This window comes from Schistocerca americana, chromosome 1, assembly GCF_021461395.2.
Source record: "Schistocerca americana isolate TAMUIC-IGC-003095 chromosome 1, iqSchAmer2.1, whole genome shotgun sequence".
NCBI lineage: Eukaryota > Metazoa > Arthropoda > Insecta > Orthoptera > Acrididae > Schistocerca > Schistocerca americana.
The window spans coordinates 752207411-752222473 of NC_060119.1; the positions used below are offsets into that span (position 1 = coordinate 752207411).

General features: G+C 43.8%; 1 protein-coding gene across 1 annotated transcript in view; it reads right to left on the reverse strand.

The window, feature by feature from the left end:
• Positions 1-5817: 5817 nt before the first annotated feature.
• Positions 5818-15063, reverse strand: part of LOC124545301 (Parkinson disease protein 7 homolog) — a 50834-nt gene continuing 41588 nt past the window's right edge. The window contains exon 6 of the mRNA XM_047124200.1: positions 5818-7131. Within this exon, the coding sequence (XP_046980156.1) occupies positions 7013-7131 (119 nt within the window). The 3' untranslated portion in view covers positions 5818-7012. The remainder of the gene's footprint in view (positions 7132-15063) is intronic.

Here is a 15063-nt window from a genome sequence, read left to right on the forward strand (position 1 = left end):
GCGCTTCAGTCTGGAACCGTGTGACCGCTACGGTCGCAGGTTCGAATCCTGCCTCGGGCACGGATGTGTGTGATGTCCTTAGGTTAGTTAGGTTTAATTAGTTCTAAGTTCTAGGTGACTGATGACCTCAGAAGTTAAGTCGCATAGTGCTCAGAGCCATTTGAACCATTTTTGACAGGGTATATTGAAATATTATGAGAATAAGAGTTGACTCAAGGACAAGGGGCTCCTACTCTCTGTGATGCAATAGATTGACGATAATGACTGGAGGTCCTAATGAGTCAAATATTAATCTCCCAACTATATAGCAGTATCGCAATTAGAAGTGAGAGCTCAAATGGGATCACATGGAGAAACAAGCAAGGTGGACTTGAAGCAAAGCGAGCACGCATGCTGCTGAGGGATTCAATATAAAATTGATAAGGTCCTACAATGCCGGAGCCGCACAATACTGTACCAGTACTGAAATCTGCAGCACGTCGTCGGTAGGCAGCATTCTGTTGTAAGCGCCGACTTCTGCCGTGCAGCAACTCTGTGTCAACCCCTGGCCTCGAAGGCTGTCCGAGAATTCCAAGTTCTGCCTAGAACGAGCGACCAAAAGTCGGAAGCCCGTCCGACTCCGACGAAGATCAGATCCTGAATCTTACTGCCAGCACAATGCAAGGGCGAAGCCAACATTGCTCTACTCCCTACTCTCCTGCGAATCAGCATTCAGTTCTGATTCCAAAATTCCGCCACACTGTCTCAGAACGTCATTCGCACCAATAGCGAGCGTTCCCTCCAATTTCTAGCAGGGCTTTATGATGTCAACTAGCCTCGGTTTTAGTTGACCAATCATGCCTCTGCTACGGCAAACACATAAACTGCGGCGACACCCAGATGTCTCGCAGGTCGTTCCGCACTGCATACAGTAGGCGAAACTAGACCGACGTCAGTCGTTCCGCCAGGCGCATCAGCCTATTGTACGAACCCCTCAGAATTCAGGGAAGTGCAGCCCCCAACCGGAAGCGCAGTGTGCCGCGTCCTACGCTGCTCGCCTCGCCCCCAGGCCACCCACGGAAGTTAAACAACATGTATTTTTTGAGCTCTCAGTACAAATACTTTCAATACAATAACCTTATTCGGTCTGTTACCACCATGCAATGACATAGAACATTAATAAAATTGATAAAAATGAGAGGAGACATGCCAAAGAGGGCATGGAACCTGTCAACGTTGGCTCCGACGGCGTGCACTAGAGTGGAACCATGCAGGCAGATAAGGCCTCCCAGTACGATGGAGTAAGGCCGTCACATTGAACAGTGGTTATGTTGAAAATTAGGGTTTTGTATCCAAACGAATGGGGAATAAAACCAACTAAATTTCAGAAAAGAAATGTGAAACATTACTTGTTGAACACCCCTCCCACAAAATTGAGTAAAAGAATTTATTACAAAGTAGATACTTCGGTGAAAGGTTACGTTAAGCACTCGATGAAATTGTACGAGCAGCGAGCAGAAGAGCCGCGATGGCGGCTGCGACTGCGGCTGCGGCCACACACGTAGAGCCGCGACCGCGCGGGCTGTTAATCTGCAGGCCGCGCACACCCACAGCCGCGTCGCGCCAGCGCCGCCTGTCAAATTTATGGCGCGTGAAGCGGGCGGCTGCGTGCCTGGCCCAGCGATTGAATTTCGCGGTCCGACGGCCGCGCCCCGCGACACAGGCGTGCGTGGAGGGCTGCCTGCGTGCCAGGCGGCGAGGTGGCAGCAGCAGCAGCAGCAGCAGCAGCAGCGGCGGCTCCCGGGCACGCGGGCACGCCTGGACCACGCCGGAACGCCAGGCGTCTCAAACAGCTCCGCGAGCTATGTGCGTCACAGCCGGCAGTTTGTTCCTCCGTGTATGCCATCAACGGCTCAAATCTGGCTACACGCTATATACACTGCTGGCCATTAAAATTGCAACACCAAGAAGATGATGTGCTACAGACGCTAAATTTAACCGACAGTAAGAAGATGCTGTGATATGAAAATGATTAGCTTTTCACAGCATTCACACAAGGCTGACGCTGGTGGCGACACCTACAACGTGCCGACATGAGGAAAGTTTCCAACCGATTTGTTAAACACAAACAGCAGTTGACCGGCGTTGACTGGTGAAACGTTGTTGTGATGCCTCGTGTAAGGAGGATAAATGCGTACCATCACGTTTCCGACTTTGATAAACGTCGGATTGTAGCCTATCACGATTGCGGTTTATTGGGCCTCGACATTGCTGCTCGCGTTGGTCGAGATCCAATGACTGTTGGCTGAATATGGAATCGGTGGGTTCAGGAGGGTAATACGGAACGCCGTGCTGGATCCCAACGGTCTCGTATCACTAGCAGTCGAGATGACAGGCATCTTATCCGCATGGCTGTAACGGATCGTGCAGCCACGTCTCTATCCCTGAGTCCACAGATGGGGACGTTTGCAAGGAAACAACCATCTGCACGAACAGTTCGACGACGCTTGCAGCTGCATAGACTATCAGCTCGGAGACCATGTCTGCGGTTACCCTTGACGCTGCATCACAGACAGGAGCGCCTGTGATGGTGTAGTTAACGACGAACCTGAGTGCACGGATGGCAAAAGGTCATTTTTTCGCATGAATCCAGGTTCTGTTTACAGTATCATGATGGTCGCATCCTTGTTTTGTGACATCGCAGTGAACGCACATTGGAAGCGTGCATTCTCATCGCCATACTGGCGTATCACCCGGCGTGATGGCTTGGGGTGCCATTGGTTACACGTCTCGGTCACCTCTTGTTCGCTCCAGAGCCACTTGCAATCACCTCCATGATTTTTTCCTCCAGCGAGTTTGGCTGCCCCGCTTCCTAAAAGCCTCCCTGTTGCGTCACCTCAGCCTGGCGCCATCATATCGCCAAGCCAGCTCCGCATGCAGCAGGTCGGAACAATGCATTTCAGGTCCCTGTCCCTAAAACAAGCCACGTAAAAGTCACTCAGTTCTCCTCGCTGATTAATTATTATGGAAAACACGCGCGCTACGCGTATATATATATATATATATATATATATATATATATATATATATATATATGTGTGTGTGTGTGTGTGTGTGTGCCTACATGCATGCGCGCGCGCTTATCTTTAATAGTTTTTTTTTTTTTTTTTTTTTTTTAGCTCTATGCGACTTAACTTCTGAGGTGATCAGTCGCCTAGAACTTAGAACTAATTAGACCTAACTAACCTAAGGACATCACACACACCCTTGCCCAAGGCAGAATAACCTGCGACCGTAGCGGTCGGTCGGTTTCAGACTGTAGCGCCCAGAACCGCACGGCCACTCCGGCCGGCTATCTTTAATTGTGTAGTTTCGTTCGATTTCTCTTCCTTTCTCCAGAAGTGAAATCTTATAAAGCCGTACCTCCAACCCAACTTGAAAAATTGCGACTAACGATCACCTGTAATTATAATTTTGTGCACTTCAATAGCCAGCTGCAGCTCTTGCTACCGGAGAGTTATCCAACTGGGGAAAAGGGACCTACAGTGTAACGTGGTATCCGAACCACTTGGCGCTCCTGGCGACTCCTTACATCCCTGAGAGGTGAAGGCTACATTAAAGGCAGAAGTAAAATTTCCTTAGTCCGGCGGGAGTTCGATTCCGCGATATCTCCGTTCCGGAGCAGGCATTTTACCGCTACACAACCAGACCAGACAGGGAGACCCATCCGATGTAGGGACGTTACGAATCGTGAGTTAAATGTAGTTTACATCCGAGGATTGCTCAGCTGTTTATACAGAGCATATACCGTAAAAATTACAAATAGCCTACAATTCCTACAGTTAATGGCAATATATGACATCAGTGGATGTGTTTTTAATAAAAGCCAAAAGAGTTTGACATTTAACTACGTATATTTATTTGTTACACAAAAGTGAATACTATGAACATAACATGTATATTTGACAATGAAATGAGCAATAGAATTCACCTATCAAATGGGGTTCAAATGGCTCTGAGCACTGTGGGACTTAACATCTATGGTCATCAGTCCCCTAGAACGTAGAACTACTTAAACCTAACTAACCTAAGAACAGCACACAACACCCAGCCATCACGAGGCAGAGAAAATCCCTGACCCCGCCGGGAATCGAACCCGGGAACCCGGGCGTGGGAAGCGAGAACGCTACCGCACGACCACGAGTTGCGGGCTCACCTATCTTCAGAGGTTGAGCATAAAACGGACAAAATCAGTTGCAGTATTCTCAGTAGTGTTACATTTGAGTTTTAAATTTAAACACACATAGGAAAGGAGACACATAGTCGAACGTCTGAGCTTCACTGGCAGCGAAAAGGTCAGGCCAGTCACTGATGATGGTGGTCCTTCCCGCTCATAAATGTAGGACCAGAACAAGAAAGGCGAAGAGAATAACCCTCGATTTCTTTTCATCAGGTAACCATTCCCTTTCCTGTTCTAATGCTCTTACCCATTTGATCGTTACTATCATAAGATCAAGACTCCTTTTCCAGAGCCGCAATGAATGGACCTAAAAAAAGCCACTTGAAGTTCTAAAACCATGCTGAACGTCCAAATTTAAATGAAACCGTGTTTCCTCAGACAGGTAAGCGGTTTGACCCACATTCACGTAACTGTTTGGTTTTCCCATTGTGGCAGGCCTTCCCTTGCAAAAATGTAGAAGTAAAACTAAGTTTAAACTAATGTAGATAAAATTTATATAATGACATGGCTGTTTCAGTAGGCAACAGTTCTTACCATTTTTTCAGCAAAGTAACATTGGCGATTTATTAGACACAGTGCTGTAAATATACCAACGTTCCAACATTCTTTTGAGATGAAAAAATATCTATGTAATATTTTTTGTAGGTGAAGTTTAACAAAATGTGGATACACTTATAAAGCCAATTAAACCAATTTTAACTACATAAAATGGCAAACACGTAACTTAATTCATAAACAGAAATATCTTCTTGTAACTGGAACGATTAATAAGAAATTAGGAGAAACGACAAACAACATTATTCACTTAAAGCAGTATAGAACATTAATTTATGGACGTAGTGTAAAGAAAATATTTCGACAAGTATCAAAATGTGAATGTTTGCAATGTGACATGTGTTGCTGTCGAAATCAGTACACTATGTTTTGCACTTTGACGCAGTGAGGTGACTACTCGAAGATTTCCGAAGAATGTACTTGAGCAGATTAGATGGTAAAAATTGTCGAATTCAGCATATTCTGCAATTGCCTGAGGTGAATTGTTTATGACAAAACCTACGCGGTACGTTTTACGATCCCTGTTTAGAACTTGTCAGGTCTCTCCAGTCTACGGTTGCAGAAAATGTTTCATCTCTTGAGAACTTTGTGGTATATCTTCATTGAGCTGGGGTTCGCAGCTGCGACAAATGGTTTGAGTGATTTGATACTACCTGTGGCTGTTGTTTTTTTTTATTTGTGTACTATTGTATAGTTTCGGTCTTAGCCATTTTCAGATACCCTGCTAAAGGAAGCAGCAGAAATTCAACAGTAACAAATCAGATGACGAAAAGTGCAAGGATTAATAAAACTTACTATTCATGACACCTCTTTGTATCATCTCATGTGACTGAATATATCATCTCTTTAAGTCTGGTGTAGTAGAGCATAAGATCTCTGCAACAACATACTCCGTAGTTCCCATATTAAATACTGTGCGATCATAATGCGTAATTTGGGTGCAATGGATCGTAGACACACTTTTAAATGAGTGATGTGCACACGTGTTTGTGTGTGTGTGTGTGTGTGTGTGTGTGTGTGTGTGTGTGTGTGTGTGTGTCAGTGTGTGTGTGTGATTTTGATGTATAACAAATGCAGCGAAGATATTTACGGATTCCAAAACAGATATTTTTCAAAGCACTATAAAGACTTACTTGAAAAGAGTTATTTGATGACCTCGACTCTAAACAGTGGTAAGTGACAGTCAATGAGAATCAAGAGTTACTGCATGTAAAACATGGTAGGTGATGTGCTTTATTCATATTAGTTGATAGTTTCACGATGAACCAAGAAATGAAAGTTTCATCTCTAATTCCAGCTTGTCACTGACGGCAAGTTTGCAGAATCTTTGCATGTAAACAGTGGTAAGTGCAAAAACATAACCGCCAGTAGTAGTATTACGTGTTGTGTTCGTGCCAAGAAATTGTTTTTCGGTGATGAGCTGTACAAATCGGAGATGATGTGGATAACTACGACTCAGATAAAGATTCCGAATATTTTCAGGAATGCAAATGGGCCTCAATAGTTGTTGCTAATGAGCAGATAAGAATAATTACTTAAACAATGTTAAGCTACATCCCTTACCACGGTCTACGTGAATTTACGTGAGAGTGCGATGACAGAAATGTTAGAGGTCACCCCTCTCATCATTTACGTGCTCTAGTAAGGCGACAATAAAAATAATTTTGTATTTTGCTGAATCAAACAAGTAATTTTTGAGTTTGTTATACTTTGTTATTGCAAAAACTTGTAATGCAAAATCTTAGTATCATAAACTGAAACTGTTTTAGCATTTTGAATTTATATTTTTGAGAGGTTTCACAGTAACGTTTTGCTAACTCGCACAGTAAGTAAACAATCGTAAGTAAATGATTACTCACGTTTGCAAGTAAACGAGTGCTCACTGGAAACTTTTTAAGAATAATATTTTGAATAGGTTTTGCAATTTAAAAAATGTAGCGTTGTATTGGAAACATTTGAAAAAATGACATACCGGAATAAATAAATCACAATTGATGCGCTTGAAATTCCAGCTTGTCCTTAATCATTATTTACAGCCAGTTCTTCAATTTGGTAGCTCATTCTCAACGTTATCTACAAGTTATATTACCATTAAGTTGCCTACCACGCCGAAACTACGAGGACCATTTACGCATATGGAGAGATGAAATATCACTGTATTTGCAAACGTGAGGGTGGACAAAGTGTGTGTTCTCGTATTTTGGCGTGAGCGCTGAGTACGTAGGAGGCGTGGCCCCCTCACGCCAGCAGCATCGCCTTTGCCACGGTGAGCGCTGCCTCCTTGTCCACCATCTCCTCCACGATCCGCAGAGCGAAGTCGAACGCCGTGCCCGGTCCACGGCTCGTAATGAGCTTTCCTGTGGGCACATCAACAGCATTAGGTTCAATTAACATATCTTACATACACTATTAGGCAAAGAAACGACCCATTACAAAGAAATTATCCGAATGGGACGGAAATTAGTAGATGCGATGTACATGTACAGACAATCAAATTCCAGAAAAAATGGATGATTTATTCAAGAGAAAGAGCTTCTCAAATTGAACAAGCCAATAACGTGTTGGTTCATTTATGGCGCTTATTCAAGCAATTATTCGGCTTAGTACTGATTGATAAAGTTGTTGGGTGTCCTCCTGAGGGGCACCGTGCCAAATTTTGTCCAATTACCGCGTTTGATCGTCAAAATCCCGAGATGGTTGGAGGCCCCAGTCTATAATACGATAAACGCTCTCAGTTGGGGAAAGATCCGGCGACTTTACTGGCCAAGGTAGGCTTTAGCAAACACGAAGACAATCAGCAGAAACCCTCGTCGTGTACAGGGGGGCATTACGTTGCTGGAACGTAAGCCCAGAATGGCTAGCCATGAAGGGCAACAAAACGAGGCGTGGAATATTGTCGACGTTCCGTTCTGCTGTATGGATGCCGCGGATGGTAATCAAAAGGGTCCTGCTACGAAAAAAAATTACAGCATCACTCCTGGTAGTTGGGCCACATGGCGGGCGGCAGTCAAGTTGGTATCCCATCGCTATCGCGTCTCCAGACTCGTCTTGGTCCTGGAATCTCATTAAAGAGAGTAGAATTATCGTCAGTGATGAGTCCCGCTTCGAATTGAGCTCCAGTGGGCAACGAAGACATGTCTGGAGACGCCCTGGACGGTAGAGGAATACCAGCATGACTGTCGCCCGCCACTCGGCCCGACAACCTGAGGTGATGGTTTGCGGTGCCATTTCTTTTCATATCAGGACCCCTTTGGTTGTCATCCGTGGCATCCTTACAGCACAGCGGTACACGGTAATAAGACGGTATTCGTAACAATATATATCAGGAGGACATCCAACAGAGGCGGGTAGACGTCTTTCTGACTTAGTCAACTTGTGAAACTCTCTCTTGAATAAATCAGTCGGTCTTTTGAGAAATAAAAATCATTTGTTTGTTTGAACACGTACATCACATGTACATTGAACATGTACATCACATCTATCAAATTCCGTCTCCTTCGGATAATTCCTTCGCTGTGTGTCTTTTTTTCTTTTCTCTTAGAATGCATTACATAATATTTTAACATTGGAAACATTGGAAACCCATTGGACAACGAGAGCTCGTGTAACATCAACATAATCTAACGATGCCTTGGAAGAATACGAAACAATGGTTGCGCAGTCTGCTCAGTTTTTAGTGTTACATCCAGGGGTGCCAACAGTCCCATATTGTAAGAGATTTTCCGTAGTTGAGGATTAAAAACTATCCCGTATAGACCTTGTACAGGACGCTAAAATCCTTCATTTAATGTTTTCCAGCAATGTAGCATTTTCGTGAAACTCATTTGTCGAAATTACATCAATGCTAAGCCTATGTGTTGCAGATCAATATACATAAGTAACATTTGTCGGAATCACACTATCTCACCTTACGAATATATTATTAAACTAACATTCTCCCCAAGAAGACTAATAGTTTCTTCTCTGCCGGGCCTACAGCGTCATGAGGTCAAATTATGACATCCATACATACACTCCTGGAAATGGAAAAAAGAACACATTGACACCGGTGTGTCAGACCCACCATACTTGCTCCGGACACTGCGAGAGGGCTGTACAAGCAATGATCACACGCACGGCACAGCGGACACACCAGGAACCGCGGTGTTGGCCGTCGAATGGCGCTAGCTGCGCAGCATTTGTGCACCGCCGCCGTCAGTGTCAGCCAGTTTGCCGTGGCATACGGAGCTCCATCGCAGTCTTTAACACTGGTAGCATGCCGGGCAGCGTGGACGTGAACCGTATGTGCAGTTGACGGACTTTGAGCGAGGGCGTATAGTGGGCATGCGGGAGACCGGGTGGACGTACCGCCGAATTGCTCAACACGTGGGGCGTGAGGTCTCCACAGTACATCGATGTTGTCGCCAGTGGTCGGCGGAAGGTGCACGTGCCCGTCGACCTGGGACCGGACCGCAGCGACGCACGGATGCACGCCAAGACCGTAGGATCCTACGCAGTGCCGTAGGGGACCGCACCGCCACTTCCCAGCAAATTAGGGACACTGTTGCTCCTGGGGTATCGGCGAGGACCATTCGCAACCGTCTCCATGAAGCTGGGCTACGGTCCCGCACACCGTTAGGCCGTCTTCCGCTCACGCCCCAACATCGTGCAGCCCGCCTCCAGTGGTGTCGCGACAGGCGTGAATGGAGGGACGAATGGAGACGTGTCGTCTTCAGCGATGAGAGTCGCTTCTGCCTTGGTGCCAATGATGGTCGTATGCGTGTTTGGCGCCGTGCAGGTGAGCGCCACAATCAGGACTGCATACGACCGAGGCACACAGGGCCAACACCCGGTGTGGGGAGCGATCTCCTACACTGGCCGTACACCACTGGTGATCGTCGAGGGGACACTGAATAGTGCACGGTACATCCAAACCGTCATCGAACCCATCGTTCTACCATTCCTAGACCGGCAAGGGAACTTGCTGTTCCAACAGGACAATGCTCGTCCGCATGTATCCCGTGCCACCCAACGTGCTCTAGAAGGTGTAAGTCAACTACCCTGGCCAGCAAGATCTCCGGATCTGTCCCCCATTGAGCATGTTTGGGACTGGATGGAGCGTCGTCTCACGCGGTCTGCACGTCCAGCACGAACGCTGGTCCAACTGAGGCGCCAGGTGGAAATGGCATGGCAAGCCATTCCACAGGACTACATCCAGCATCTCTACGATCGTCTCCATGGGAGAATAGCAGCCTGCATTGCTGCGAAAGGTGGATATACACTGTACTAGTGCCGACATTGTGCATGCTCTGTTGCCTGTGTCTATGTGCCTGTGGTTCTGTCAGTGTGATCATGTGATGTATCTGACCCCAGGAATGTGTCAATAAAGTTTCCCCTTCCTGGGACAATGAATTCACGGTGTTCTTATTTCAATTTCCAGGAGTGTATTTTAAAATGGATATATATATATATATATATATATATATATATATATATATATATATATATATGTGTGTGTGTGTGTGTGTGTGTGCGCTCACGTATGCCACTAAATGCACCTACAAAATTTTATAATGACACCACATATACTTTAGGAGAATGTCGTCATAAACATTGAGATTCGTGAACAACTGCCGCATTGTGCATGACGCTTGAATGTATTACTTATTTGCTAGTAAGTTTACTCCCAATATATTTCGCAGTCAGTATCCACCCATGGGGCTGAACGTATCTGCACAAATATATCATTATACGACAAATAGTTTAAGAGATATGCCAGCACAAAAACTGATATACGAGAAATAATGACGCGTCATGTAGGAAGTTTTAAAACATTTATTCCTTACTACCGAGACAGTCCTACAGTCGAGTCAACTTAAGAAAATCCCTGACTCCTTGCAGCGCTTTGGAGAGTTTTCAGTGAAAACAACAGCCGTCTATAGAGCTTTGAATAGGCGTTTCCATAGAGACATTTACAAAATCGCGTTGTAATCACGCCAAGCAGCTGCGCCCGGCCTACAGAAACGGTTCGAGATCATCTCACACCGATTCTACTGCTGGAGTACATATAAGGCTTCGTTTCTAACAGGAAATTGTCAAAATGAATGCCCGGGAAACACACGTCTGTCAGCTAGTTTTTATATAAACCGACTCCCAGTTAGCTGCAAAATATTGCATGTAGCTTATTCTGGTGGTATTTCTTTGTTTTACAGTTTTACTTACGTCCAGGTGGAATGACGTTCATATTTTTGAGCGGAAATTTGTCTAGTGACAAGTTTTACAAATCATGTAAGTTCGTTTGTATAAAATAACACGTTTACAGTTGAAATGACATTCCTCGCCCCCACGACGCTTTATCTTTGAAGAGTAAATCGTATCTCTGAAATTCAGAGATGGTGATTGTGTATCACAGATATTAGAATTTTGTTGTTAATGCGTGGAGGTAAAAATGTTTACCTCCATGTGTTAACTGCAGTTAAAGGTTGTCCACTGTTTTTGTGTCACTCACGTGGCTTTTTTTCCGTTTCGTTTTTCTAAAATTGCAATAAACTTTTCTAAATTATTTTTATCTTTCAAACTGGTTTGTTCTTTGAGGAAAGTGTTTAGATATTTATTCATATGTGTGTAAATTTCCAGTTCTTCCATAATGTTCATAGTGGACCAGGCGTTTGTAGAATTGTATGTCCCGACTGCCATCCTATGTCACAAATGTCGCACTATGTGTGACAAACCGCTAAACTGCTTGAAGCCAGGTTTAGCGATCTTGTCGCCCTAGATCGAAAAATTACGACAGAAAAACCTAACTGCGCTGCTTACGTTCTTGAAAGTGGGCATATTCCACCTGATTTGTTCTCACACTTGAGAATGCTCCATCCATGTGAGAAGGATATACGTGAGGACCTAGTGGATGCATATGAAGGCGCTATTTGCGATTATTCTTCTAGATCGCATGTGAGTACACGGTTTTTGGGGACAAATAAGAGGGTTGGAACTTTAATAGTGGCAACTATTTATTTACTGCTCGAACAAAATAGATACACGTTTCAAAGTTTTACTGACCTTCAGAGTAGTCACCAACATTGTGTATAATCCGTTGCCATCGATGTGGAAGTCGTAGGATACTCTTAGCAGTGCCAGTTGTGTTGACAGTTCGAGCGACGCGGTCTATTGCCCGACGAATTTGTAGTAGTTCCGAAGCGGATGCCGTGAAGTGTTTCCTTCGGTTCAGAAACTGAGTTGAACTTACGTCAGGGGAGTGCAGTAGGTGGTATAGCACTTAGCAGCCCCACCAGTCAAACAAATCAGTAGCAGCTTGCACTTTACGTGCTTGAGCATTGTCCTGCAAAATGATGGCCAGATCCTGCCAAAAGTGTCATCACTTCTGTTCCTAAGCTAGTCGTAGTTTGAGTTCCAAAAATGAACAGCATTGAAGGTCAGTAAAACTTAGAAACACGTATATATTCTGTACGAGCTGTAAATAAATAGTTGCCACTATTAAAGTTCCAAACCTCGTATAGTGCATTTCCCAAGTTATTACATGATTTAGTTGAAAGTCTGTTTTAACACCAAACTGAGTAAATTATAATTCATTTTTATGTGAAGATTATGAGAAAGAACATTACAAAGCAGAAAGATTTCGGGTACTTTTGACTTAATGCTTTTGGTGCTGTATCTTGTACTCCATTGCCTGTTCCCATTCGTTCCAATGTGCTTAGAAGGTAACAGTGCTTCAATAAAAAAATTTGGTAATTAAATCAGATCTTTTGAACAAGATGTTTTGTATTTTAAACAATGTTCAGTTGTAAATTATTCAGCAATAACCAATGCCACTGCCTAGTTCGCATAATTACCACAATGTATGTATGTATGTATGGAAAACATAAGTTACTATGCTTAGTTACAACCACCTTATTTGTTTTCCGTATGTAAGTTTTATAAAGTCTAAAATACAAATAAAATGATGACACATAGTAATTTCAAAATAAATACGGTTTGTTAAAATATCACACATGAAAGAGGGTGCTGTAGATTAATTTGACGTACACCGAAACAGACTTCATTGTAACTATAAACAGCGGGCTCAGTGTGAACTCAGCCTTTGATATGAACACTCCAGTTGGGACTACGTATAGATATAAGTGATGTTAATATTTTAACTTACATTTACCGATCTGTATTTTATCACTGACTTGCATAAATTTTAAACAACTGTGCATGTAATAAGTCATGCAGGTTACCTTATTGTACCTCTAACGACACGTGAATCTCCTAATCGAGTGGTGTAATACGCGAAAACTTCAATTAAATACACAGAAAAGTCAAGCCACTGTCTTATTATGTTGCACCACCCGGCGTTTCCGTCGTCCAGACTTCCATCTCTCCATCTACAACCAACCCATCCCTCTGACTAACATGGAATGCACATCTCCTAACAATCCAACACAAAGGCCGAAACCGACTAAAACTACACACAGAGGCAGCACCTCGGGTCTACATCCTTCTACTATTATCCTCACCTACAAAGCCCTTATCCGCCCCATCCTAAACTAAGCCAGTGTGCCTGGATTTCTGCCTCGCCTAAATTCTATCAGTCCCTTGAAATCCTGGAAAGACGTGCACTCCGCCTCGCCTTCCGCATCCGCCTACCTTTCCCAAGTCTAATCGTGTGCCTACTCATACATTAGCCACACTTCTTGTACTTCTTCCCAGAGCACCTTCGGATCCCATACAATAATCGCAAAATTCAGCTCCAGCACCCAGTTTCCCACCCACTGATAACTAGTCCAGATAGCCTGCTGCGCCGCTACATCCGTATTCCACCTTCCATGCGCTGCCATGCCTTAACCATCCTCTGCCGCCTGAATTTTAACCAACTCCTACTCCCCAACGATGAATTCCGTTCTGAGACATGGCCTTCTTTCCAACACTAATCACAACGTTCCATCTCATACTAGCCTCCCATTTTCTTCTTCCCACTTCATCCACCTTGCTGACTTCTAGTCGACACCTGCGATTCTACAGGGCCCCATAGTCACACTCTTCATCGCACCTTCAACCTGACATTTTTTCATGTGTCACCTACGATCCCATTACACCATGGCATCATTCACTTTCATCGATGACTGTACTTTAACCATAATTTAAAACTGTCAAACGAATTTTAAAAACCGTCGGTATTTTCCATCTACGTGAATTTTACAAAATCCTCCTTTATTGTCACTTGCTTTTATGTAAAAATTGTCGATATCATCCAACTATGTATTTTTTACAAAATCATTTATTACCTTTTGTATACATTAACCATCTTTAAATATAGTTCTGCATCCTCTGGCTGAAGAGCGATTTTATACACTGTCCGGCCCCCCCTTTGTGGGGAACTGAAAAAAAAACCTTATTGCAACTGGCTCCTTAAACGTCTTTTAACAATGAAGATGGGCACACAGTGAACTAAATCTCGATCTGGATTTGTAATACACATTATTTCCGATTGATTCCTGTATATTTTACTATTTAAGTCTCTTTCTCAATCAACAAACACAAATACCGCGTTTCTTCCACTGACTGTTCCTATTTCCCGAATGCTCTTGAGGCAAAAGACTTTTTCCACATAGAACCTCCTTTTCTATGGAACCTCTTTCAAATTAACTTGTTCTTCTATTACGTTTAAATTACTTTGCAACAACAGGTAGCAGAAAAATCCGTAGATAACTGTTTGGGCTGTTCAGTCTCCATTCTTATGTGATGGATTTATAACGGTGCGTTTCCGGTCTCCAGAGACTTTTTATCTTTCGTATAAATTGCAGATCGGATGATGAATGTTCTGTTTCTTTTTACCCTCTAATTTTCTCATTTCAGATACTATACCTTCGCTCTCGACGCTCATTTGTTTTTGCGTTTTTGGCAATCTTTTATTTTATTTGGATAAGACTCAGTGGTTTTGCCTCCGTGTGAAGAATTCTGGTGGTTTCGTCTGTTGTTGCCTGATTTAGGTGGTTTTCAAAACAAAAGTCGAAATGGTGCTAATTCTCGCTGTTTTTTAGTACCAAAACGATGTCCCTCCTTTTGAAACAGAGATTACTACAGTTATAATCCTTCTTTAAAAGTTCCCTAGAGCTCTGTATTTGTCTGTTCTTTAAGCATTCTTCCAGACCAGAATGAGATTTTCACTCTGCAGTGGAGTGTGCGCTGATATGAAACTTCCTGGCAGATTAAAACTGTGTGCTTGGATAGCTCAGTTGGTAAAGCACTTGCCCGCGAAAGGCAAAGGTTTCGAGTTCGAGTCTCGGTCCGGTACACAGTTTTAATCTGCC